Source organism: Diprion similis, chromosome 6 (genome assembly GCF_021155765.1).
Source record: "Diprion similis isolate iyDipSimi1 chromosome 6, iyDipSimi1.1, whole genome shotgun sequence".
Taxonomy (NCBI): Eukaryota; Metazoa; Arthropoda; class Insecta; order Hymenoptera; family Diprionidae; genus Diprion; species Diprion similis.
In genome coordinates, this window is record NC_060110.1 from 5,626,648 (window position 1) to 5,652,204 (window position 25,557).

The following is a 25,557-nucleotide window of genomic DNA, read 5'->3' on the forward strand; positions in this document are numbered from 1 at the left end:
GATTGCAAAATGTATAATATATATTCAGCACGGTGTAGCATATTTTATTCGAAAGCGTTGAAATAATACTGACAGACGATGAAATTTCTTAGCTACGACTACAAAATTCCCAAGTTTTTTTATACCTATATCACAGATAACTCGAAGCTAATGGCACGATGAAAATCATATTATGTTCTGTTACATTCAATAATAAAAAAGCGATATTTCTTATCCAAATATAAAATTCTTTAATTTTTCATACTTGGTGATAACCTAAAGCTTTTATACCTTTGAAGATATAAAATATACATTACTTTTTAATAATCTGTAAGATATAGCAAAAGCCATAACACGTATTATTATACGAACACATTTACTTACTGAAAATGACTTGTCAGTGTATACGGAAACGACTGTGTCTTAAATCGTATAATGTTATGACCGAAATCAACGTGTAATTTATTACATAATTTATCTTATAAATTCGAAAATAATACATAAAAAATCACGTAATGAATCATAAAACCTACTAGATAAAAAATCATATAACAGATAGTATATGATTTTTGATCTAGTATATTTGATGATTCGTGCTTTTGTAATTTATTAACCGATGATTCGATACGTTTATATCCCTGGTGAAAATGATTTCTACTAAAGTATGAACACATATTTCAATCCTCTGAAAAATGTTATAAATTTTATGAAATTGTTAATTTTTGATTAGCTCAAACTCGAAATTCACTGTTGATTGCAGTTCTCGGAATACCACAGTATAAGCAACAATGAATCTTTCGCGCCAACGTTCGGATAATTGAACGTTCGAATAAACAAAGTCATCATTCGAATAATCGAGGTTCTACTGTATCAGTATAAAAATATTCAACTATCTAAAGTGAGTCGAGACAATAATAAATAAAATTTAGACTAAGTTAATCGGAGTTATACGGCAACATTATACCATTCGCGTAATTTCCAAATGGTTTGAATTTGGCGCGCAAACACTTCCTACGACGATGGCTGACACGGCTGATCCCCCCTCTTTGCAGTGAAATGCTTCGTCCACGATATATATATAGTCCGGGATGTTTCAAACATGATATTCAAATTCGTTGTGACCCGCGTGGCGGTCTCAAAGTCCGTTCCAAGTAGAATCAGGCATTACGGATACGAACAGTTCTCCAAAGTCATGGGTCCTCTCGAAAGTGCCAAAAAAGCTGCCGCTTACAAAGCGGTTGACGAATACGTAAAGGTAATGTAATACGCGATGCAATTTCATCGTACTTTCATAACCCTCTCGAGGGAAATTCGCTGCGTTAGGTTAAGTCAGGAGAGAATTATCATCAACCCGGTACATACACACGATGTTTCTATTTCTCTGATTAGCCAATTGTTCACAGGATAACAGCGTTATCGGTATTGGCAGTGGCTCCACAGTTATCTACGCTGTCCACAGATTGGGTATGAATTCACAAAACAGTTTTTTTTTTTCAAATTTACTTTCTTTTATTCTTATCTCGATTTTGTGTAAAAGTATTCGTCATAATAATTTACCATTGTTATCTGCAACTTTAATCAGTGAAATTATTGTATAAATATATATCAAGTGTTCGGACACGATTTGGTAAAGTTTTTGTTTTTATTCCAATATTGTTACACGACTTTATGCGCAGTCGTAAGCATAGCAGGCTACCATAGTTTTTTCGCATATGTTGATCACAGAAAGTTGAGAGATTGAATTTGCCTAAAGAAACAGATCTGTAAGCTATGGTAATCCATGCTTTTATAACAACTTATAAATTGTCATAAAATATCAAAATAAGAAGATCTTCGAGTATTTATTTGTCGACATAATCTGTAATAATCTGATTTCAATCAATTTTTTCTCTTCTGTTCTTATCTTGTATATTTTCCAAGTCTCATGTTTTTTTTTCCTCTACCTCTCCATGTAATAGTCGTGTAATTGTTGAGTTAGTTTCATTCATATTAATATGGCAAATGTATAGATATAAAATGAAGCTATCGCAATCACCAAAGTTAGTTACCTAAATCACAGTATGTCGGCCTGGTAAAAATAAAAAATAATTACCAGGTGTGAAATGAATAAGAAATCTGATGCCTAATTTTTTCCTACATTTTAGTTGCAATAACATTAAAAATTTTAATCACCTGCTAGTTAAAAACCTTTATCCCTTGCAAAAAAAAAAAAAAAAATAGGCCAAGTCAGAGCAAGTTTAACAAATCTACTCAGGTTTGCAATCTCAGAGATTTTTGCAAAAAATTTAGTTTCATAAATTATTTACAGCCGAGCGTGTGAAAGAAGAAAATTTAAGGGTAATATGCATTCCAACTTCATTCCAGGCCCGTCAGCTCATAATAAGTCATCATTTGCCATTGAGCGATCTTGAAATCCACCCAAAAGTAAGATTTCATATTTTTCTTGTTAGCTGTAAGTCGATTATGTCTATCGACATGGTCATCATTGGTCAAACGAGTCTTGAACTTCGAGTATTGTGAGGAAATATAGAATTAGTCCAAGTAATAAATAATAATACAGAATATTTCGTTATTATGAAAAAGTTTCAGCTAGAGGTCACAAGATGCAGATTCATGTCCAACAAAAATTTATAGACATCTCATATATTCATCCTTTTTGGAATCATATATTCTGCACAAATATTGTTGTAATACGATAGTGTGATTCACAAAGATGTTCGTTTATTGGGTCTGGTTTTGTGAAAACTGGAGTTCAAGTCAAGTCAATGAAAAGAAAAGTCACGGATTTTTGTCAGAAATCTTTTGTCATGGTCATCATAATTGGCTGTCATATTGTTATATTGAACAAATAAATTTTCATTTTTACTCGCTATTATACTTGCAAACTTGTCTCTACTTAGCTCAGTTGTACCATTGACGGAGCTGATGAAGTGGATGCAGAAATGAATCTTCTAAAAGGTGGAGGCGGATGTTTGTTGCAAGAGAAAATTGTTGCATCTTGTTCGGATGAACTCATCATTGTTGCTGACTACACGTATGTTTGAAAACATTTTTTTTTTTTTTCACTTTTGTAAACTATTATTTAGAACTTTGCTTATTTTGCCGAGCAAAAAAAAAATTATTCATTGGTTTATTAATATTAATAACTATAACAGTATAATTAGAAATTATGATGATGTAATTAAGTTATTCTTAAATCAGCCCCCTTTTCATTGAAAATGAGCCTATATTTTATATATATTTAATTATTTCATTTTCCTTCTATGCTCGTAGAGTTTCAAAGAGTTTGGGATATAAGTTTTCAGATTGGTAGATTCTCTGTAGGAATGGCAAATTTTGTTGTTAATAGTTATCGCAAAAGAAAACAAAGTTCCGGAAATTTTGTTTACTTAGTTTAAATTTTAAACATTCATAATTCGCAAAAAGGCATTATGTCCAACAGTGTCCTGAATATTTTGTAATCTAAAGATCAGAGATCATTGTGAAGGTTCAACACAATCTTGGTATTTCACCTCTTACTTACTGAACAGTCCTAATAGCTATAGAAAACAGATATGTAAAATAAGTAGTTCATTTAATTACAAGTTTATGAGACACCGTTCAAATTGTCACATTCTGAATGAAATGTTATTTTTACCAATCTTGTTCAAATTTAAGCAAAAACTCACAGCGGCTTGGTGAACAATTCAAAAAGGGAGTATCGATTGAAGTAATTCCACTTGCCTATGTACCGATAAAACAAAAAATACTGGAAAACCTTGGAGGTAGTATCGATCTCAGAATGGCAAAAGCAAAACTTGTAAGTATAATTTTAGTTATATCGATTAATTTAAGGGATGACACCACTCTAGGATTTTTGAAAATTCGGTTTTTTTTGTGGATTAAACAATATTTCAGGGTCATAAGAACAATGTCAGATTGGTCCTATAGTGAAAAAAAATTTTAAACTCTGAGAGTGTGCTGAGTACTCGTAAAACTTTTATCCCATTTTTCCAAAAACCACTTTTTTCAAACTGGTAGGACAGATTACTTGAATACCATTAAATGGATCAATTTCAAATTTTGGAAGCACTTTACAATTACATTTTCTATGGAAGTACGTAGCTGTTTCTTTATGTAATGTAAATTTTTATTTTTTATAGACAATTTACTGGTTATTTTTTGGCCAAACATCTACTTGTTTTTTCAAAAATGCACGATTTCTTTAAAATTGAGATAAAAGAAAAAACCTGTGTACTTATATAGGCAATAGTATATAGATTATAAAAGTTTTTGGTTTTTTGTACCACATCTTATACTTTACAGGAAATTCGTCCTCCCGTGAAGTAATTATAAAAAAGGTGATTTTAAAGATTGGCTCTGCCACCGCCATTTTGCATCGAAATGATAATCATTTTTTTCACACTTCAATATTTGAATAAACCCTCTGAAAAGAAATCCTATTTCTTTTTCCATACTCCCAAAATAAATCGTCAAAGTTGGGCCTTTTTTTCAGCCGTCAAGAGTGGTGTTACCCCTTAAGCAACATTGTTGGCCTTGACTCACTATAAAAAAGGGTTTTTTAATTGCACTTTGACAGAATCTTGCTACCAAATATACAATACTGTCAAAAACATAGGCTTTACTTTTAGAATTCTGTATCCTGAGAGGAAGTTGAATATTATTTGAAATTATGGAAATCCATATTTATTATGCTTTATAAGAATTCTCTATAACTTTTCGCACTCACTAGGTGATGTATCGTAATTTTCTTCAGACGACTCCAAAAGAATCATATTAAGAACCAGTTTGGTTTTGCAGATTTTTTTGCGATTTCTTATACAAGTTGTTCAACTTGTTCTACAGTGGTTCAGTTTCGGAATATTGCATTGTAAAATGAGAACTATAATGTTTGAAGTAAAATGTCAAGTAAAAGAAGTTGATTTTTTCCATTTTAAATACATTATAATTTTTCTCCCAAATCTTTTTGCGATAATTTGTAGTCGAAAATCTGACCGCTGTCTTATCAATTTTACGATTTAACTACTTACCAGGAATTCAATTTAATAGTCGCAAGTGTCGATCATAAAGTTTTATTGCTTCGTTAAGCATTTAGATTGATAGGACAAGGGTAAAGATGAAGCTGTAGGAAGATGAGAAAGTAGTGAAATATAAAGAAGTCAAAATATATAGAGGTCAGAATATTGGAAGCCATAATCTAAAATCATTGGAATGAATGAGAATGTAAAGAAATTCTGATGTGTTCAGTATTCTGGTTTTTTATACTTTGCCTTTCTACATCTTGACTTTTCTATATTTCCACATTCTAATTATGAAAATTCAATAAAATACATTTTGTATCTTTGAATATTCAATGTTGTAATCCTTCCACTTTCTAATCTTTCTAACCTTGTACCCCCTGCACCTATAAGACAAGACAGCTGGCGAATTATCGATGATCGATAAAAGAAATTATAAAAAAATTATAACGCATTCGAAATTAAAAAAAAACTTCTGAAGTTTCTGTGGTATTGCTATTTTCAGAAAATTTACATGCTACTTTATGTGAAAGTACGAAGTAATAGTGACAAAAGATAAACCATATCACCTAGTGAGTGCAAAGAAACTCGTAAAAAATTATTAAAAAGATCGTAATGAAGATAGTTTTTTCTCCTTTCAATTCCCAAGTGGATAATTTGTTTACGCCTTTTTACAAAATCTGTTTACGAAAGTTACTGTGTTGTATATTCTAAATTGATGTAATTTTTTTGTTTTCTTTTCTTTTTTTTTTTCATCTTTTGCAGGGCCCAATTTTAACTGACAATGGGAATTTCATTCTTGATTGGCACTTTCCAAACAACATTACTGATTGGAATAAAATAAATACAGAATTGTTACTGCTGCCTGGAGTGGTGGAAACTGGCATCTTTATTAATATGGCTAAAAAAGCATATTTTGGAATGGCAGATGGCAGCGTTAAAGAACAGTCCCAAGTTTGATTTCCCATAATATCTTTGGAATGAATTCTTAGGCGTATGATGCGTCAAAGTTGAATTGCCATTATCTCTGTAATTATTACGGAACAGTTATAACTATAAAAGTGAATGCAGCAATGATTTAAACCGCTCTTCCATCATTTACTGTCTTGCCACTAGTATATGTAACTAATAAAAATCTTGATGTGTATGAAATTTTTTTACATATATACATAAAGAGTTATTTTGCATTAAAATTAAACGTGAGTGTGGTTTAATTTTCTTATTTATAAGTATAAATAACGTTTAACGGACGTAATGTATAATAACCCGTTATAATCTACTGTTTTTGTTATTGTTAATCTTATGAAGCATATAATCAACGTAAATTTGACAGTCAATAACAATAAAAACAGAACATTATAACGGACCGTTATATATTACGACTGTTTAAATATTTAACGGACGTTCATGAATTTGAGGGACAGTATAGTATAGCAGTACTGTGAGCTGCTGTACGGATCACCAATAGCATAATTAAATTCATCATTCATATGAATATATTTTGACCGAAGCAGATTCTATCAAGATTCATGGCATGGCCAGCGAATGACGGCCAAGTCCTCTTAGGCCGCTGCTAGCCACCTGTGATTAATATTCGTAGTGACGTCATTGCTCACAATGCCTACCACAAACATCCATCGTACAAGTTATTTTGTGTCGAGATTTATACAGTTGCAACTGCTCTTACAAAACCCTGTGATTTCCGAAATTTAAAAATAATCGGTCTAGTATGTTCTGAGATTTCGTCACTTAAAGCTGATATATCGCACACATCAACTGAATTCATATCCTTGCTTGCAGTCATTTCCTGTGGCACATGATATCTCTCTAATAGTTGTGGGTATGAACGTGAAACTTGGGACTGTATGTTGTACGATTTTGAGCACAGTCCGAGGTTGCAAACAAAAGTTTAATAATATTCATCGGATCCACTGATATATATTATATCTGCATTGACTGAAGATATATATCTTCAGTCACCAGCCACTGTAGTGATCGTAACGACATAAATCACAAATATATTAGGAAATGATATTCTTGCCGGAAGAATGATTGCGAACAAAATTGACTGCAAAATTCCATTGGTTATTATTGTACACGTGCTTCTGCGTACACGACGAACAAAACAAGTCGCATAATTTTTACACAATAATATTAATAACACGTAAACTAATATTGGCAACAGTGGTTACGTCGGAAATACTTGGGATGCATCGGAAATACAAAGTGAAGTAATTTCGACGTAACTTTTGTTACCAAATCGAAATCAATTTTTGCTACCAGCCTCATATTTGTAAACAGACTCTTGATAAGTCCTCAAAAAATCGAATTGGAATGTGAGATAGAAAATGAAAAACGAAAATTGAAAGAAATTGAAAACAAGAGATATAATACTGCCAAACCACCTGAGGTGAGATATTTCTCCCATCAGCAATTTTACACACCTAAATTCGATTTGAGCAGCATCCAACAAAGCTTGATTGACGATTCCGGAAATCGTGGCACACATCGCTTCAGATGTTGGTAAAAAAAAGTTTCATCGGTAATACAAAGATTTGATTAGCTGGAACAGAAAAAAAGTATGAATAAGTGAAACAGACAAAAAGTTTCATTAGCTGAAATGGATAAAAGGTTTGATTAGCATAGTGACAAAAACTTTTCGCGAAAAGTCTTCTACTCTGTTATATTTATGATCGAAGAAAGAGTTATATATTTTTTTATCAAAATCTATTTTCTACCTGGAATTATTGAAATATATTTTTTATTCGAATGAAGACTCAATATTTCACAATGTGCTAGTAAAAAAAATTAGTTAGTTGCCCTGCAACAAAATACAAAAAAATCAGTAAAAAATACTTTTGTACACCTCAGATATTTGTTATAAATACTTACCACAAGATTCTTCACTATCACCATACACTCCACGATTTTTATCCCTACGAATTGTTGACCGCCGGCTTGCAAATGCCGCACTTTCTCTCAGAACCAGAAAGTATCAAGTCATCGCGCAAAAGGCGCGGACAATTCAAACTTTAAAACTCAATTGTTAGTAACAAATTTAATTGAAAAGCTGAAGGCTTGATACATTGAGAGTGCTTTAATTTTTCATATACCGTTTACGAAATCATCAAGCAAAACAGGCGATCGATCGATTCCCATTATCAGGGTGGCGACAACTTCCCTCAAATATAATTCTTTGAATTTTCCCTGACTTTTCCCATCAAAAAATTCAGTATTCCCTGGCATTTTCCCACGAAACTTAGATAATTTTTGGCAGCTTTTACGACTAAAAGCTCCAGAAGTTGTGCACCTTGAATATATAAATTTGGATCTCAAAAACACACTTCGTGTCACACGAATAATTAGAAATTGAACGATATATCCGAAGCCATTTCCGAAAGTTGGATCAACTGAATTTACGAAACATAGCTGTAGATTGAAAAAGATTTATAAAAAATGCTCATTTTTCCCTACGATCCATAATAATTCCCTGACTTCCCCAAATATTCCCGACTTTCCCAGTCTGTCGCCACCCTGATTATCAATCGTCGCACAAATAACGCGCCTGATTCCCGTGATTAATCTACGCGCAAAAAGGCGCGGCCGATTAATCCGTAAAAAAATCTTAAATGTCTAGGCCTTGTCGCAAAATTCTGCAGAAAACCAATTCGCGTCTGCGTCTTTTTGAATCCGACACATTGCGTTGCGAATTGTTCTTCCGAGATGCGAGTCAAGTCCGGGAGGGAGGTTGGATTGCATGCATTATTGTGTGGCGTGACGGTCGGCGGTCCTCTTCGACGCGAAGTCTTCGAGCTCAGCATCTCTCCCCATCCAGCGTACCACGGAACGCGATGGATGGTCCAGAGACGCGTTTTGCCCATTCAGACGATCACAGAGATCAATTGAATAAAACAATGACAGACAATGAACAAATAATTGAATTCAATAACCACTGGAAAATGATAGCAAAGTGACAGGAAATGGGAAATTGAACCTCGTTAAAATTTGAAAACTTAGTAATAAATAGTTCAGAGACTCTTATATTCAGTCTTTCACGCGTTACTGGATGAAAATCACTGTGATCGTTTGACGCTGTGAATTACAAAAGTTAATAACATCGCGGTGCATCGCGACCTTCCTACTCTCGCCTGATTCCCAACGGAACCACCCAACGGAAATGTTGAAAGGGATTCACACACACATCTACATCAAACCTCGCGACGGATCCCAAACGGCCACCTACCTACCCGATTACCTATATTCGCTCTAAACGATTCTCCATTTTTTCCAACACACATCATTCTTCCTCATTTGCGCCGTGGTCACTGTAACTTACTTTTTCTTTGATTACCTGTGGGGAGCAAAACGTTGTTGTACCATATTCAGCGAGAGTTTTGTTTTGGTGATTGCTGGCGGACTATCGGTACATCAACCTTTTGTAAGATGGATTAAAAACATCCTGCATTTTTCTACGCGAGCTAAGCCTCTAGTCATTCGATAATTGCTGGGCATTCAAAAATTGAAAATGATTCAAGATATATCATGCAAGTTGGTTACGTTATATTCTGCCAGACTTTGAAACATCATCAATAAAGCAATCGTTGAAATATGTTTAACCCTCAGGTTTATCCATCACTTAAACGACATCATTGTAATCATATAATCTGTAGCTAAACACAATCTGTTTTCGCGAATGTTGAGTAAGCGATGGCAACCTGTCGCGATGCTCATTCCACTTTCAGCAACGTGCAAAATTTCTAACTTTGAGTAACTGCGGTAAAATAGGTCAACTCCAAGAAAAAAAGAAAAATGAGTCAATTGAAAGTCAAGCACCGTTGAGATCGCGAATGAGCCTATCCATGCAGCTAAGAAATCGAAGATTTGTTTAACAATTTTTACCGCCACGCCACATGACAAAGGAGTCCCAGGGAAATACCCGTAACCTAAACACATGCAAACTCACCAACGTTGCTGAGTAATGGAGAAGTTACTCAGATGTCTCTGCTTAACTCTGAAAAAACGAAAAAGGAAGCTCGAATTAATTTAGCAAACTGGATTTTCTATTATTACTGTTGTCTACTTCCATATTCGTTTGCCACATATTACGCAATAACAAAAATTAGGTTTGAAATGCAGCTCATTGAATTATAAAACAATAATTGAAATAAGTTTCCTCACCTCCTCCGGGTTGCTCCACACTTTACATGTATATGTGGTAGTTCTCGTAGCTTCTCAGGTTGTATGGTGGTGACACAATTTTGATACTATAATGAGAATATAATAAAATATTATAATAAAATAAGAACAGATATTAAATAAATGCATAATCATTGCAGCTCATCGAATTATCAAACAATAATTGAAATAAGTTTTCTCACCTCCTCCGGGTTGCTCCACACTTTACAAGGACATGTGGTAGTTCTCGTAGCGTCTCAGGTTGTATGGTGGTCATACACTTTTCATACTATAATGAGAATATAATAAAATATTATAATAAAATAAGAACAGATATTGAACTAATGCATAAAATTAGTGAGCAGCTGAAATCATTTATAATCAACAGAGACATGGTAATTAAAAATCATATCGAATATGTACCTTTCAGTTTTATTCACTGCATAACGGGTGGTTTAATTTTTAGTTTGTTGTCGGAGGTCGATTGATTGGATTACGTCATTTGGATCATCGCTAAATGTGGTCGATAGTGCTGCAATATAGTGTACCCCTGTTAACAGGTCAGAAATAACAACATGTTTTAGTATTTGTTTCGCAAGATTAATATACAAACATTGAAAAATTACGGTTATTTTTTGTAAACCTAATGAAGAACTGAATACCAATCAACTTTAGCTGACTGACAAATTTCTTCGATTGAAAGTAGCCCAAAGGTATAATTAAGAATGATCTCAAATGTGTACCTGTTTTCTAGTCTTCCACAAATTTGCGAGCTGTTCAGCTTCTGCATTTTGTTTTCCAACATATATTAGCAGGGTCACTCAATGCGGATACTTGCTAACCTCGTTCATTCCTGCAGTAGTTCAATTCTGTAACCAGGTGAAGAACAAAACCATAAAATTTTTTCAATATCTGATCTAATTCAACATCCATATACTCAGGTTTGTAGGTAATGCGTTATGTCAAGTTTTGGAAAACTTCATCGATTACATATGAATCGGTGAAAAATGATTGGGATTGTTTTATACCTGTTGTTTATATGTAATAAATTCAGCAGCTTCGCTACCGAGTGATGTCTTGCAAGATATATTGATATGACCTTCCAATCTAGGTAATCACTAATGCCAATCAATGTTGTGGCGAGCTCTTTCTGCAAACAAGTAAGATAACACAATATTTTGTTAGTACTTAATGTATCTTCAATAACGATTTGAACAGCATTCAAAATTCACCATAGCTATCCAAGACATAGTAGGTATGTATCAGAAATGAATAACAGTTGAAGATTTCGATTCTCAATCGAAATTTCAAAAGTATTATTAACGCCGTAATGCGTTAACTTTTGTTCAACGGTAACAGATGATGACGAACTGAAAAAATCCGAAAATTCGGAAAAAGATGCAATTACTTACATTTCTTTTCTTACATAAGAAACAACGCAATAAAACTTTTGATCCAAAAACGTGCGAGACGCTTTCCGGGAACCGAAATCTGAGAAACAACTCGCACGAGTTCCGTTTTTTTCAGATTGATAGAAAGAAAACGACATCAGAAGATTATCAGGGCATATTCTTGTCACGAAACCCTTGTGCCTATATGTAGCATAGTAATTACACTCGATTCCAAGCCCATTTACACTTTTTGTGTTGTAACTGGCTGCCTAAACGCACTGAGTTAAACTTGCAAACAATGAAACAACGCACTAATCGAAAATCAGCCGCACAAACAATAACAAACGACACGCGACGCAGAGATTCGAGAATCGAAATCGCTGAAAGCTGAAGTTGCACGCTAGATTAAAATTTTTAAACACGAAACTCACCTTCAATGTCCCCGACTGTTTTTGTTTCAGTAACTCCGCTTTCTGTAATGCTCCGTACGCCGCATGCCGTTCGCAGACTGATCACAGCGAGTTTCGTGGAAATACACTGATGGAATAACCTTACACGTAGACTGTACATGGCAATTTGAATTGTTGACTTTCGCGGCTTGCGTGGTCTCACCACGGCTGCTCAGAAGCAACTGCCGCCGTGCTGCGCTCGGAAACAAGTCTTAACCGGTCGGAAACACCATGCGAGCTACGCACACACTGTCAGATGGACGAAAAATTGCTCTTTCAGGCAGAGTCAGGCGTGGATTGAAATTTTCTGGCTACTTCCAACCAAATAAAATATGCGTCAAGCTGTTTTTTTACGTATAGGAAACATGTGAATGCAGCAGCAGCAAAAATGCTCTGATTGCCCCCCCCCCCCCCACCCCACCCCTCCTGCTTCCCGCCTCCGGACGTACTTAGCAAGCAGCCAATGAAGAGCATTTTTCTCTGTTTACTGCGCGTGAAAAAACAACAAAGCTAAAGGGAAAATGTGAAAAAACCACCAACCTTCTCTTTTCGCAATGTATAAATATAGAACTGAAATTAATATTAACATAATATTGCCGGTTACTCGTCTGTATACCACTATGTATGTGAATGTAGATTTGTAACTAATCGTATTTGGATGTGAAGATTTTATATTAACCGTGTGTGCATTTACCATCCAGGCACCTCGAAAACTATTTCCAAAGACCTATTTTGTCTCAGAGAACGCTACTGTATTCACGTATTAGTATTGGAATCATAAATTGACTGAGAAATTTACTCATGTTTAAAGTATCGTGTTCAAAGTTATTGGCAGGTGATTCAGATCTACTCAAAGATTATACCTATGTGGCATTTATTACGTTGATATCCCAAAAAATTTCACCATTGTTTCATTTGTTAGATACTTCAAAGCATTTCTGTGCCATAGATGCTACATTCAATCTTTTATCAGCACCCCGATTAACCACACGCTCACGACTTATGTAATGTAAGAAGAGAAACTATATAATCGACCCCCTGAACTACCGATTGTACGTCTAGCTGTGCTTGCGCGATCGAATCTAATGTCTAACATCTGGAAATCGTCGTCGAGTACCGTACTGACGTCACACTTCTGACAAAACTCGACTGTAAGTGATTTCATTGGTCGGATCTAACGGAATAGGCCAATGAAATCACTTAGTGTCATGTTGTGTCGGAAAATTGACGTAAAAGGAAAGCGACCAGGTTGCGTATGTGTTGTATGTATGTATGTACCGCACAATACCCTTTCGTTTCTCGCTTCACCCCCTCGATAGCACCGGCCATAAGTCAGCAATACGGCGGCTAACATTTTGTGACGCTGTCACGTTTTGCAGAACAAATATATGTATACATACGTATGCACGCTCATGCATATTCGGATTTCGATTAAACGTTTCCCGAACTACAACCTAATTGCAATATTGCATACCTGCAGACGGCTGCAATTACCCGTACGTGCGGTGTCTAGTTATTCGTGTAGTATGATGCGATAAGTAATTAACTGTACCACCCGACTAAATAAGATAGAAGGCCGCGTTTTCTATCAGGCGATTTCATAAAGAGATCAATCAACGCAGCAGGTAGTTTAAAAATTCTGATATGGTTGGGAACGTGACACGGTGCGGTGGCAGGAAAACTATTTTTCTTGTCGGCTGTGCTTGCGTCGGGGCTTACGTCGCCTACAGATACTGGAGGAAAAGAGAATTGAAGTCGATAGACGAAGGTTTCGAGGAGGTCTCAAAGGTTAGGCAGACTCCTTCGTATACAGCTCCACATTATCACCTCTACATGTATTAAATCGAAAACTATTTTCACTTGTTCCTTTCACATAAAACTTCACTCCTATCTGATTCCTCATTACTCACCGGTAAAACTACGAAATTTCAAGTTTTTTTTAACAACTCATTATCATTGCTGCCTCAAAAGTTGATCTCTTGAGCTAGTAGCTACATCAAACACGATGACATCATAACATTATTTATACATTCCATTTTCCATGTGTAATGACACGCGCGTTATTCTTACATAATGGATGATAATTTTTTAATTGCTACCGTCCTGAAGACAATATTGCAAAGGACAGCATCATCTCCGTTAACCAATTTACACAAATCGTTGAATGATCAAGCTTGAACATCGTATGAATGAGTTGTCACTCGTTTAATTTTTACTCATACACAAGCAGTTTATTCTGATTTTGAGCCACAATTTCACTACTTGTTGTTCCTGGACTCAAACTATTCATGAGATATTGGAACTTAATATCAGTAACAACAACTTGACTTTGCACTTGAGCTTGATCGATCAAAACTTCAGATACATGTCGACTATTATATTCCTACTACAACTAAATTATCCTACTTTACAGATAGATGATAGCAATGAGAGGAGAGTGCTTCTTCTAGGCTTGGATGGAGCCGGGAAAACTTCAGTTATGAACCAAGCTATAGCAGCTACCGTTACTGGAAGCACCTACTCAGTTCCTCCACCATCAACAAACGGCTTTGCTGTCTTCAAATTACAAAGTGGATCTTATATTCTCAACATTTGGGAAAGTGTGTGGATGGTTCAATATATCATTGTTTTTTTTACATTTACCCCACTTTGATTTTTGGATGGTTTACCCTTTTTCCGTGGTCAAGAACTTTTTTTTTTCAAATAAAACAGTGACGGTTCGAAGTTGAAATTCGATTTATTGGCCAAACTTGACGTCTGTTTTATTTCATTTTTTTAAAGTACAATAGTTGAAAAAAAGCAAGCTCGCTACAAAAAAAATATATCAAAGAACAAATCTAGTTATTTCCAAATTTGTAGTTGAGTTGACTTTATTGGTAATAACAATGCTTCCTATTAATTGATTCTAATAAGCAAATATGCAAATGAATCCCGATCTACACGTTTTTGAATCAAACTAATCCTAATCGAATTAAATAATTTTTTGTCGAGATATGAATTCCTAAGTCATCCATTTTTACAGCCATCTGTTCATATGTACCCCCACCAATTTCTTTACTATCAGACATAATTTCTTTCGCACATAACTTATGAAATTTCAACTTATAGTTGGCGGAGCTGATGGAACAAGAAACTACTGGAGTAATTTTCTTCAAGATACAGATCTCCTAGTGTTTATGGTAGATGCTGCGAACACGAATAAATTATCACTAGCAGTGTCTGAACTCAAGCAATTATTGGGTGATCCAAGGATGGATGCAGTGCCAATCTTAGTTATTGCAAACAAGCAGGTAAATCCTTGGATTTTTGTTTTTTTTTCATATCTTCATCGGTTCTGTTCCTCTCATCACTCAGTAGTAGTTGGAAAAATTCAATCAATACGTATAAAGAAGCATTTCCTGTCAAATCGGATGGAAAAGCATGATTCTTCATATAAAGCCATTACAGCACTTACCTGTAATTGTCGTCAGTTTTGAATGGTATTGAACCAAATTTTTTGAAATTCGTAATGTTCTACTCTTATTTTGTAAATGAATGCTTCTCTTCGTTTAAATGTACTTTTTCCGCGAAATTTAGGTAAATCTTCTGACGCAAATCACCAATCATATGTCAAAATTTTTTCACAGCATGCATTTTCGTTTATCAATCTTAATCAATATGTGAATTATGGTAGGCTGCGCAAACATTCATGGTAGGTTCAGTGAATGCATATTTGAAATATACTGAAGGATAAGTTTATAGAAAGGGAAACCGAACATTTGATTTGACCTGAAACATGCCATACATATATATTATGCTATGCAAACTTTCTAAAAATCAATTTCAGGACTCACCTAACGCTCTGAGGCCAGATCAAGTGAAGGAGGCTTTAGACCTACGCAGCATCCCACCTAGTAAACACAAAGTTGAAGTTATCGGCTGTCAAACTCGACCACTGCCAGACCTTCCTTCTGGACTGACAACCTACACGTGGTATCATCCATCTATCGAAGCCGTTCGAAAAAAGATATTCGCTATGGCCACATCAACTTAATTAACTTAATTTCAATATATGCTTAATCTAAGGAATCAATTTATTGTAATAAAAAAATCAAGAAAACGGAATGGTAAAAAAAAAGAGAAAAAGAAAAAAAAAGAGCTCCAGACACAAAAAGACATGAACAAAGTATATCAATAGATGGTAAATAAACAGCGTACTAATAATTTTTATGCATTTGATGCATCGATTAAGCAAAAAATCTAGAAAATGTCTTCAGGATACCTCATTTTGTTAATAAACTCTAATAATAATAGTAAATTATAATAATAGTTTGGCTGGTTCGCTAATGCAGTTATGTATGTTTTTTTTTTTTTTTTTTTCTTGTAATGCAATTTCGCTCATCTGCAGTTAATTTTTTTCTGTCAAATTTATGAATGTTATGTGAGATGGGTGATGGTCTTGGAAGATTTTCAATCAAGGACAGTGTCATGAATGGATCAAGAGAGAATTTATATATTTGTATACTAATGTTTCTGACATGAATTATTTTCTGTCAACGACAGATTTATTGCCGTGATTTACAACGGGCTTTCCTTAGTTTTTTTCTTTTTTTTTATGTACTCAACTTAGTGTTGAATTCGGTGAAATCTCAACTGTATACTCGAATACGGTCAATCTAAAAACAGATATTCGCACAGAGCATATTACCAATTGAGAATCTTCGAAAAGGTAGTTGAAGTTTTTTTTAGAATGATGGTATTTTGTGTTGATTCGAATTTACTTTCAATTCTCAGATGAATGAGACTGTTCTATTATTCGTAATATTCCGGAGACCTAGAATTCATTCCATAATTCAGTTCTTTGCCAACCAACACAAATCATTTGCACTGTAACTGTTCTACTGGTTATAAAAAAAAGACACCAAACAAATTTTCAATTCTTGGAAAAACTTCATTCAGATGATCTGATAATATTTTGATACATGTTTTCAGCTAAAAAAATGTTGAAATTTGACTGATGTTTCAAATTTCTACTAACTGAAGCTAACAACTTGAACATTTTAAGTAACATCTAGAACTGTATTCGTTTGTATGATGAAAGCATTTATAGAAACAGAAATCACAATTCTGACACGAATGAAATTATCTGATTTTTTATGACAACTGAATGATCTTACATTCTATTGTACGCCAGGTGTGAGAACGAATAAAGCATAATAGAGTAGAACCACAATCAAGTTTACAAAATTTGTTCGAATTATTCGTAGTCGCAGATGACAGTGAAATGAGATTTATTTCCTAAGAATCGCATCTGAAGTATAAATAACTTCTAAATTATTGTTACTTTACTCACGTAGACTGTACAATATACGATTAACCATCGTTGCATTACAATATAACACATTTGGTTAGTATTAGTATTGAGGAGAGACGTATTTTTTATGAATAGCGCTTGTGTTTTGACTGTTTTGTGTTTGCATTCACTGTTACAAATCTGTAAACCTATGATTAATTATTATTACACCCAGTGTGGTACTGCATGTATTGATTTCCGCAGATAGAAAAAAATCCTCATGAATTCACATGATCAATAGTGTACGTGTATCACGTTAAAATCTAATGCAGCTTTGGCATGTGCACGTAAAAAATGGTAATAATTTCCACTGATAAAAATCTGAGGAAAATACGAAGGACATTTAACCGCGAGGGTAGTGCCATATGAAAAGTCGATGTATTGTTACTTGTCATTAATATAATAAAAATTCATTCAATAATATCACAGAGTTTTCATTCAGCTAAAAATGGTACACAACCAAATAAAATAGAAATACAAACGGAATATCTTGATGCTGCATTTACAAAAGAATTTTAGGCTTTTAAAACAAAATTTTTATTCTTATATTTACACCAATACTTGGTCAGAATATATTTGAAGTTTGTACAGTATAGAAAGATCGTGCTGTTGTTTTAATCACTTTCATCATTGCTATCTGTTAGGAATTCACCGTCATCTAATATGTCGTCTTCTGAAAGTTCTTCCTCGCCCATATCGCTCAGATTAACAAATCCCTCAGCTGGGTTATCTCCATCTAGTAATGCTTCTTCATCATCACTGTCGCTATCGCTAGAGACAGATTTTTGTGTCGCCAAGGTACTCTTTCTATGCTTATTAGCCGAATCTTTAGTTTGACTTTCCTCAACTGAGTTATCGTGATTCTGCGAATTAGAATTCAGCTTATGGTCCACTCGCATATTTTTTTCATTCAAATCTGGTTTTTTTATATTCCGATTTTCATTCTTCAGCTTAGCAGTTGTTTTATTATTTTTTTTATCAGGAGTATTTTCAGCATCACTTTCATCGTCAGAGAATAGTTTCAATTTTTTCAATCCATTTTCGCTCTGAATACCATTGGCATTGCTTGTATCGTCAGCCAAATTTTTGTTGCCAGCATGAAAGTCGTCAGTCTCATCATCATCACCAATGGACTCAATTTCCCACACTGGTTTTCTTTTTTTTGTAACTTTTTGTTTTTTTGGAGCGGAATATTTCATTGCATTCTCTTCCCCGATCCTTTTCTTAGTTTCTTCAAGCGGCGTCGGATCGTCGAGTACAATTTCACCGGTTTTCAAAAGGTATTCTGCATACTGTTCTGGTATACTTTTGAATTTGTTTATTTTACCTCGGATTTGACACCAGGTCATTTGGTAATAATTTTTTTTGTCCCTAGCCATTGCCTAGAATAGAAAAAAGGGTAAAAATGAATTAAAAAAAAATCTCGTCAACCTTATATTCTTGTCTTTTCCTTTTGGTTCTTACCTTATAATCATCTCCGTACTTTTCCATCAAATAAGTGATAAATTGAACTTGATTTTTAGGCAAACGGAACAAGCGTTCCCTTGGTGCCTTGGCTTCATTTTCAAGATCGTTGGCGACATGGATCTTTCGTTTTGGAAGATTTATTTGATTCGTGGACTCTTCTTCATCTGCTTCCTGAACATTATCGTCCGTCATAGTTTTATCGCGCCTAACAACTCCAATCAAATCTTGCTTTAATGAACGAATTTGCAAAACCTCGTTTGGATTGTATGTTAGGCCCATGTCATTTAAATTTGAGCGTATTGATCTCTTGCGCTCCCATTCATTCTCAATTTCTTTGCTGAAAAATAGCGATTGATTATCGACAAATGTATCAAGGAAATATGTATAAGAATATGTTTATGCTTCTTGTTTTGATTTCTTCCATTTTACTTTATTTTAATGTAAAAGAAAAAAAATAAGAACAAAGGTGGATGGTAAAATGAAGAAAATGTCAAAGTAATTTTGAATTAAAAAAAAAAATTTATCATTTCAGTCAACTCGCGATAATAAATAATTCCAATTTATAGGTTAAGTCAAATTAGGTTAGGTTTGCTTACCAATCGATTTTCGGTAGTTTTTGAAGTTTGTTTCGCAGACGTTTGCGATTCACATTCGCTCTAAACCTCTTCTTGCGTTTCTGTTTTCGTACTTTCGTCATATTGCTTTTAGTTTTTCGCTTTTTTAATTGTTGGACTTGATCTCGGAAACATGTGCCAAGTGCACTCGTGTATTATAAAATCACCACATCGCTCGGTGTGCGACAGAGATGGCATACACTGGGCATCTCACTCGAAATGCGCATGCGCAGAATCGTTGTAGCTAACTACAGTTATAATGACCGTGCCTAGTTGCGTTCCGTGTGTGATATACATATTGCTTATGCGTTCAAAAACGAATCACTCGTCAAATAATTTACGTATATTTTTATATAGAATTTCTCTATTTTGTATCATATTAAAAAATTTGTCGTAAAACACTTATCTCTATACTAACGTAAACATAAGTAGAGCTTGCAATGTTGAACGATTAGCTGGCACCTGTTAGAGCATTGATTAGACCTAAATTGTAACCTCACGTTACAACGGTGCATGGTCCTGTGGCGCAACGGATAACGCGTCTGACTACGGATCAGAAGATTCCAGGTTCGAATCCTGGCAGGATCGCTTGAACATTATTTTTTTTCCATCCGTTTCGTACTTTTTTGGACAAACATGTTCAGACGAATCAACAATTTTTAAATATAGGTAAACAATTTTACAAACCAACGATTTTGTTGCGTAGAAATCCTCAACGTGGATGTAGATATTACACTTGTTGCATATGATAAGGCTGCAGCGGCCGCAGCTCATGATTTTTTAAACATCTTTATAATCTATGACACGTCGTCAGTTCCAAAGGGTATTCTTTCATCAGTTCCATGCGCATAATCAATGTCTGATGTATATAATATGAGTACGTTTCGCTGCATTTAAAGAATAAGCACGCGACATGCGCGCATATAATGCAGTGAAATGCACCGGCAGTTTCAGGCAGCAGCCAGCAGATTATTCGCTTGGCTCGAGCTAACCTAACCTGACCTAACTTAAGTTATATGTATATCCACGAAGCAGGTAGAGTACAAGTAATTGGTTGGTGAGTTCGTGCGGCAACCAAGATGAGCGACAGCGTAGCCTCGGAGTTACAGAACGTGAATTTGAGTGATAAAAAGGCATGAGCACGCAAGTTTCTCTATTATAATCAACTTATTTCTTTATTCTGTAACGTAAATATGCTGAAAAGCCTCGCTTTGCGTAGTCAAAAACTTGCATCATACCACGGCACGGTGCGGACATATGCTTCGGTTGGTTATGACATATTCGTTTTTACACTCCTGTGAATGTGCTCTTTGATATTTTTTTTCAATCTCTTTCGAGATCGTTAAACATAAACCGAAAAGCAGTTCAGACTCCTCATTAAGAATACTAAACATTAAAATTCAGACGGTAAAAAATTGATTTTCCCGTCGCTGACGCAACATCTATTGCTTGTACCACCGAAGGAAATCGATAGGCTAACATAACCTTAAATTTGATACGCACATGTGTCTGATATCAACGATATATATCAATCTCACATTATACTTGATGACTCTGTCAATATAAACATCAAAACAAATATAGATTATAATACGCATTGTTTTTCATCCAGCCGAAAATGAAACCACCGAAGAACAAAAAGCCTCCTCAGGAACAACAAGGAATTTCTGAAAAGAACCCATGGCCGTCTTACATTCAGGTAATACTCCTGTCGTCCACTAAACTTGTTGCAAAATTGACACGTTTTTTCTTCCACCCCAGGAGCGACAAGTATTATTCGACAAGCTAAAAGCTGAATACGATGCTGAATTAGCTGCAAAATCGACCTTTGATATTAAGGTGACATTACCTGATGGAAAGCAAGTTGATGCTCAGGCTTGGCGAAGCAGTCCTTACGACATTGCCAAGGGAATAAGTCCGGGATTGGCTGATAATACTGTGATAGCGAAGGTGAACGGGGAACTGTGGGATCTGGATCGCCCTTTGGAGGCAGACTGCAAGCTGCAGCTAATCAAGTTCGATGATCCTGAGGGTCAGGCAGTATTCTGGCATTCCTCTGCACACGTCCTGGGCGAAGCCATGGAGCGGGCGTACTCAGGCTGCCTGTGTTACGGACCGCCGATTGAGAATGGATTTTACTATGACATGTATCTGGGAGATAAAGGAATATCGAATCAAGATTTTCCCCAGCTTGAGAGCCTGATAAAGGGTATAGTCAAGGAAAAGCAGACGTTTGAGAGACTCGAGATGAAGAAGGAGGACCTGCTCGAAATGTTTAAATACAACGAGTTCAAGGTTCGCATTCTTAATGAAAAAGTGAACACCCCAACGACGACTGTCTACCGTTGCGGTTCCCTTATCGATCTCTGCAGAGGGCCTCACGTACGGCATACTGGTAAAGTGAAGGCGATCAAGGTGACCAAGAACTCTTCTACCTACTGGGAGGGCAACGCCGAAGCAGAGACGCTGCAAAGGGTTTATGGTATCAGTTTTCCTGACACAAAGCAGCTGAAAGAGTGGGAAAAGTTTCAAGAGGAAGCAGCCAAGCGAGATCACAGAAAGCTCGGTAGAGAACAGGAGCTATTTTTCTTCCACGAGCTTTCTCCTGGATCGTGCTTTTTCCAGCCTCGAGGTGCCCATCTGTATAACACACTGGTAGATTTCATCCGCACAGAGTACAGAAAGCGTGGTTTCCAGGAAGTCGTTACGCCTAACATATACAACAGTAAATTATGGCAAACTTCGGGTCACTGGGCTCACTATGCGGAAAACATGTTCTCTTTTGAAGTTGAAAAAGAGGTGTATGCTCTGAAACCGATGAACTGTCCTGGGCACTGTCTAATGTTCGACCAGCGCACAAGATCCTGGAGAGAGCTGCCCCTCAGGATGGCGGACTTTGGTGTTTTGCACAGAAATGAATTATCAGGAGCGCTTACTGGCCTGATTAGAGTCCGAAGATTCCAGCAGGATGATGCCCATATATTTTGTACAATAGATCAAATCAAGCAGGAGGTATCAGGGGCTCTGGATTTCCTCAAACACGTTTACTCTGTTTTTGGATTCACGTTCAATCTATGCCTCTCCACTAGACCTGATAAGTACATGGGAGAGTTGGCCGACTGGGAACAGGCTGAAAAAGCTCTTGCAGAGAGTCTGGATGCCTTCAAAGAACCATGGAGAATCAATCCAGGGGATGGAGCCTTTTACGGGCCAAAAATTGACATTACCATTATGGATGCGCTCAAACGCTCTCATCAATGCGCTACCATTCAACTAGATTTCCAGCTACCTATCCGCTTCAATTTGTCATATATCAGGTGAGTTGATGCAGATCGATCTTTGTTAACACTTTTTTCCTCCTCACAGAAGCAACTTGAAAACTAACGAACAATAGTCTTGGTTCTTTGAGTCTTGCTACTGCTATTCAATAACAATGCAATCTTTTACATTTCAGCGAAACAGGGGAAAAAACCAGGCCAGTTATTATCCACAGAGCAATATTAGGCTCCGTTGAACGGATGATCGCCATCCTGACTGAATCGTACGCCGGTAAATGGCCATTTTGGCTATCACCTCGCCAAGTAATGGTGATTTCGGTCAGCAGTCAATTCGATGATTACGCTTTCAAAGTAAAACAGCAACTATGGGAGGCTGGTTTCATGGCAGAGGCCGATGTTGACCCTGGCGATACATTGAATAAGAAAATTCGCAATGCTCAATTGGCTCAATTTAATTTCATTATTGGTAAGTAATATCTCCTTCTTTCATCAAGAACCGTTCAAGAGAAAAATTACTTTAATTCTGAAGAGGTCGCTTTTCAAAAATTTAAGGTTGACTTTACACATGTACTAATTGCTTCTTTACAGTTGTTGGAGAAAAAGAGCGCAGTGCCGGTACCGCAAATGTGAGAACCAGAGACAACGTGGTACATGGAGAAATATCAGTGGAAGAACTGATTAAAAAATTCAACACATTCAAAGAAACGAAAGATAGAAACTGCGAGGAAAATTTTTAATGCGAATTTGAGATATATTTCAATACGTGCGTGCACACTTAGTTGAAAAATAATCCCAGTAAAGGGGGGGAAAAAAAAAAAAAAAAAAAGTAGACAAATAATGATTGATTTTTATATTTTCAATGTCATATGTTATCCATTGCTTATACTTGTACTATAGAACCTAATAGATTAATATAACAACTCTCAGTCTCTGGAGAGCTAATATCGGGCCCTGTTTCATAGAATTTATGCATTTTATAGATGCTGACTTATATAGAGTCATTTATTAAATACTGGCCACCTGACTTTTGATTGAGAGAGAACCGTTCATGTGAACTTCAAGTAATGTCGGTTGTATCAATTTTACTACCGACCAGTATATATTTCATTAGCTCCAGCCACACTTCGCTGAAGTGATTAATCATAAACGATGCCGACGAGGGAATTCAAATTTCTGCATATAATTTTAGTAATTTCAATAGTTCTTTTCTCAAATTTCTTCTTTTTGACTAATTCTGAACTCAGAATGCAATATTTCGTTGCGTCTTTTATAAGAGCCTGTGCATAAAAATTCAATTTTCTTATTTCACTATGAGTGAATGGTGTGGACGGAAATTCTCAAATAATTCAGGTATATCTCTACAATAGCGCGAAGAATATTGAAACTAACAGTAGAACTGTTTTTGCAATTTTATTACACTAGTGAACCTCTTTGATAAATGACTCTGTAGAACAAAACATCTAAAACTATTCTTCAACGTACTTGTTTACACTGTATGAACACAAAGATGTATTAGGTATTTATTTATTGAATAGTGCAAAAAAAATGTCCTGCTTACGCTACTTTAAGATGCATTTAATGTATTGTTTTATTCAACTTGATTGAATAAATTATTGGTATTCCTCATTTGTTGAATAATGTATGTGATTCGATTCCGAAACTTTACAAAGAGTGATACAATACTATAAATAAATTCAAAGTGGAGATTATTATTAGCTGACATGATGGTTCAGCAACTAGAGCGAAGCTGTCTAATCATGTAAGCTATAAACACCCATAATAATGATAATAATTACAATCAAACCTGCTATAACCTTTCGGTATGTCCTCGTAATAGAATAGCTTGTGCGGGATAAGGGAGAGATGGAATAGTAATCACCATTATGCATTTACAGCCGTCTTTTAAGTTGTTCAATAGAAACACCCGCATTTGCACAGCGGAGAAGCAAAACTGCAGAAAACATTGCCCACAAATTTCATTCTGCCGATTTTGCACCTGACATAACAAGCGACAATCAATTTTTTCGGGTCCTCCTCCTCGTGACGTTGACTGTCAACGCGTGTTGGTGTCAACTACGCATCATCTGGCGGTAATTGTCGGAAACGCGTACCCGATATTTGCCACATTGTATGAAAACAATCCACGGACTTTAAACAATCTAATTTTCAGAACACAGCGATGGCGCCGCTACGAGCCTGTGGTTTCGTGATATTTCGTAGGTTTTTCGGACAGGTTGAGTATTTATTGATGCAGACATCGTACGGAATTCATCACTGGACTCCTCCGAAAGGTTGTTTGATATTATGTTTACAATAAGATTTGGATTAAGCGTTTGTTCTTCCTAACCTGCGGATTTTTATTTATTCATGACAATTGACAATCGCAGGTCACGTGGACCCTGGCGAAACAGATTTAGAAACCGCTTTGCGCGAGACCGAAGAAGAGGCTGGTTTGTCGCGCGAGGATTTGAAAATATTTGACAACGCTAGACAAGAGCTTGTTTACAACGTTAACAATAAACAAAAAACAGTTATTTACTGGCTTGCCGAGCTGGTAAACAGGAATAAGGACGCCAGACTATCGTCCGAGCATCAGGAATTTCGATGGCTTTGCCTCCAAGAAGCGTGTCGATTGGCGGGATACGAAGAGATGCAAAATACCCTGAAATACTTCGACAGATATATCGTCGAGAATGAATTGTAATAATTGACATGTAACAATAAAGATTTTTCCGTCTCATTATTTTACATTCGATATTTACATATAGTGTGGTTAACATTTCGATGTACAGAATGATGGTCACTTCTGCTTTTCTCAAAGGCCACACTCATGATTTTTCTTCTGATAAATAAT

The 25,557-nt window shown here is 35.7% G+C and overlaps 5 protein-coding genes, 1 long non-coding RNA gene and 1 other non-coding gene across 10 annotated transcripts; 5 read left to right on the forward strand and 2 right to left on the reverse strand.

Annotated features, from left to right (window-relative positions):
- The first annotated feature begins 1,044 nt into the window (after positions 1–1,044).
- On the forward strand, positions 1,045–6,195 carry LOC124407498 (ribose-5-phosphate isomerase). The gene is made up of 6 exons (XM_046883684.1): positions 1,045–1,234; positions 1,383–1,443; positions 2,288–2,403; positions 2,880–3,013; positions 3,637–3,778; positions 5,763–6,195. Exons 1-6 carry the CDS (start codon positions 1,079–1,081, stop codon positions 5,955–5,957), a joined length of 804 nt encoding a protein of 267 aa, XP_046739640.1. The 5' UTR covers positions 1,045–1,078; the 3' UTR covers positions 5,958–6,195.
- A 3,629-nt stretch (positions 6,196–9,824) lies between these two features.
- LOC124407501 lies at positions 9,825–11,039 on the reverse strand. 2 transcript variants are annotated; one of them, XR_006929316.1, is made up of 4 exons: positions 10,916–11,039; positions 10,596–10,722; positions 10,176–10,261; positions 9,825–10,008 (listed from the first exon to the last, which is right to left on the reverse strand). It is a non-coding gene; the product is annotated as an uncharacterized LOC124407501 (long non-coding RNA). The 2 variants fall into 2 exon arrangements; XR_006929315.1 differs by lacking the exon at positions 10,176–10,261 and adding an exon at positions 10,376–10,461.
- Positions 11,040–13,329: 2,290 nt separating this feature from the next.
- On the forward strand, positions 13,330–16,122 carry LOC124407499 (ADP-ribosylation factor-like protein 3). 2 transcript variants are annotated; one of them, XM_046883685.1, is made up of 4 exons: positions 13,330–13,800; positions 14,426–14,612; positions 15,121–15,302; positions 15,839–16,122. In XM_046883685.1, exons 1-4 carry the CDS (start codon positions 13,657–13,659, stop codon positions 16,043–16,045), a joined length of 720 nt encoding a protein of 239 aa, XP_046739641.1. In that variant the 5' UTR covers positions 13,330–13,656; the 3' UTR covers positions 16,046–16,122. The 2 variants fall into 2 exon arrangements, with proteins under 2 accessions (XP_046739641.1, XP_046739642.1); XM_046883686.1 differs by having other exon boundaries at positions 13,330–13,508.
- A 1,302-nt stretch (positions 16,123–17,424) lies between these two features.
- On the reverse strand, positions 17,425–19,591 carry LOC124407497. The gene is made up of 3 exons (XM_046883682.1): positions 19,408–19,591; positions 18,809–19,148; positions 17,425–18,726 (listed from the first exon to the last, which is right to left on the reverse strand). The coding sequence occupies exons 1-3, from the start codon at positions 19,506–19,508 to the stop codon at positions 17,959–17,961; spliced, it is 1,209 nt and encodes a 402-aa protein (XP_046739638.1). The 5' UTR covers positions 19,509–19,591; the 3' UTR covers positions 17,425–17,958.
- Positions 19,592–19,940: 349 nt separating this feature from the next.
- Trnar-acg lies at positions 19,941–20,013 on the forward strand. Its single transcript has one exon. It is a non-coding gene; the product is annotated as a tRNA-Arg (tRNA).
- Positions 20,014–20,420: 407 nt separating this feature from the next.
- LOC124407517 (threonine--tRNA ligase 1, cytoplasmic) lies at positions 20,421–23,481 on the forward strand. 2 transcript variants are annotated; one of them, XM_046883743.1, is made up of 5 exons: positions 20,421–20,558; positions 21,038–21,124; positions 21,187–22,742; positions 22,880–23,169; positions 23,292–23,481. In XM_046883743.1, exons 1-5 carry the CDS (start codon positions 20,505–20,507, stop codon positions 23,438–23,440), a joined length of 2,136 nt encoding a protein of 711 aa, XP_046739699.1. In that variant the 5' UTR covers positions 20,421–20,504; the 3' UTR covers positions 23,441–23,481. The 2 variants fall into 2 exon arrangements, with proteins under 2 accessions (XP_046739699.1, XP_046739698.1); XM_046883742.1 differs by having other exon boundaries at positions 20,457–20,690.
- Positions 23,482–24,851: 1,370 nt separating this feature from the next.
- On the forward strand, positions 24,852–25,438 carry LOC124407524 (bis(5'-nucleosyl)-tetraphosphatase [asymmetrical]). The gene is made up of 2 exons (XM_046883755.1): positions 24,852–24,994; positions 25,091–25,438. The coding sequence occupies exons 1-2, from the start codon at positions 24,883–24,885 to the stop codon at positions 25,405–25,407; spliced, it is 429 nt and encodes a 142-aa protein (XP_046739711.1). The 5' UTR covers positions 24,852–24,882; the 3' UTR covers positions 25,408–25,438.
- The last annotated feature ends 119 nt before the right edge of the window (positions 25,439–25,557 follow it).

Coding starts and splice junctions, on each gene's coding strand:
- LOC124407524 (XM_046883755.1), top strand. CDS start 24,883: ATGGCGCCGCTACGAGCCTGTGGTTTCGTGATATTTCGTAGGTTTTTC. Junction 24,995..25,090: donor TCACTGGACTCCTCCGAAAG/GTTGTTTGATAT, acceptor TGACAATCGCAG/GTCACGTGGACCCTGGCGAA.
- LOC124407499 (XM_046883685.1), top strand. CDS start 13,657: ATGGTTGGGAACGTGACACGGTGCGGTGGCAGGAAAACTATTTTTCTT. Junction 13,801..14,425: donor GTTTCGAGGAGGTCTCAAAG/GTTAGGCAGACT, acceptor CCTACTTTACAG/ATAGATGATAGCAATGAGAG. Junction 14,613..15,120: donor TATTCTCAACATTTGGGAAA/GTGTGTGGATGG, acceptor TTCAACTTATAG/TTGGCGGAGCTGATGGAACA.
- LOC124407498 (XM_046883684.1), top strand. CDS start 1,079: ATGATATTCAAATTCGTTGTGACCCGCGTGGCGGTCTCAAAGTCCGTT. Junction 1,444..2,287: donor CTACGCTGTCCACAGATTGG/GTATGAATTCAC, acceptor AATTATTTACAG/CCGAGCGTGTGAAAGAAGAA. Junction 2,404..2,879: donor ATCTTGAAATCCACCCAAAA/GTAAGATTTCAT, acceptor GTCTCTACTTAG/CTCAGTTGTACCATTGACGG.
- LOC124407517 (XM_046883742.1), top strand. CDS start 20,619: ATGCTGAAAAGCCTCGCTTTGCGTAGTCAAAAACTTGCATCATACCAC. Junction 20,691..21,037: donor CGGTGCGGACATATGCTTCG/GTTGGTTATGAC, acceptor TTTTTCATCCAG/CCGAAAATGAAACCACCGAA. Junction 22,743..22,879: donor TTCAATTTGTCATATATCAG/GTGAGTTGATGC, acceptor TTTACATTTCAG/CGAAACAGGGGAAAAAACCA.
- LOC124407497 (XM_046883682.1), bottom strand. CDS start 19,508: ATGACGAAAGTACGAAAACAGAAACGCAAGAAGAGGTTTAGAGCGAAT. Junction 19,149..19,407: donor AAACTACCGAAAATCGATTG/GTAAGCAAACCT, acceptor GCTATTTTTCAG/CAAAGAAATTGAGAATGAAT. Junction 18,727..18,808: donor AGTACGGAGATGATTATAAG/GTAAGAACCAAA, acceptor TTTCTATTCTAG/GCAATGGCTAGGGACAAAAA.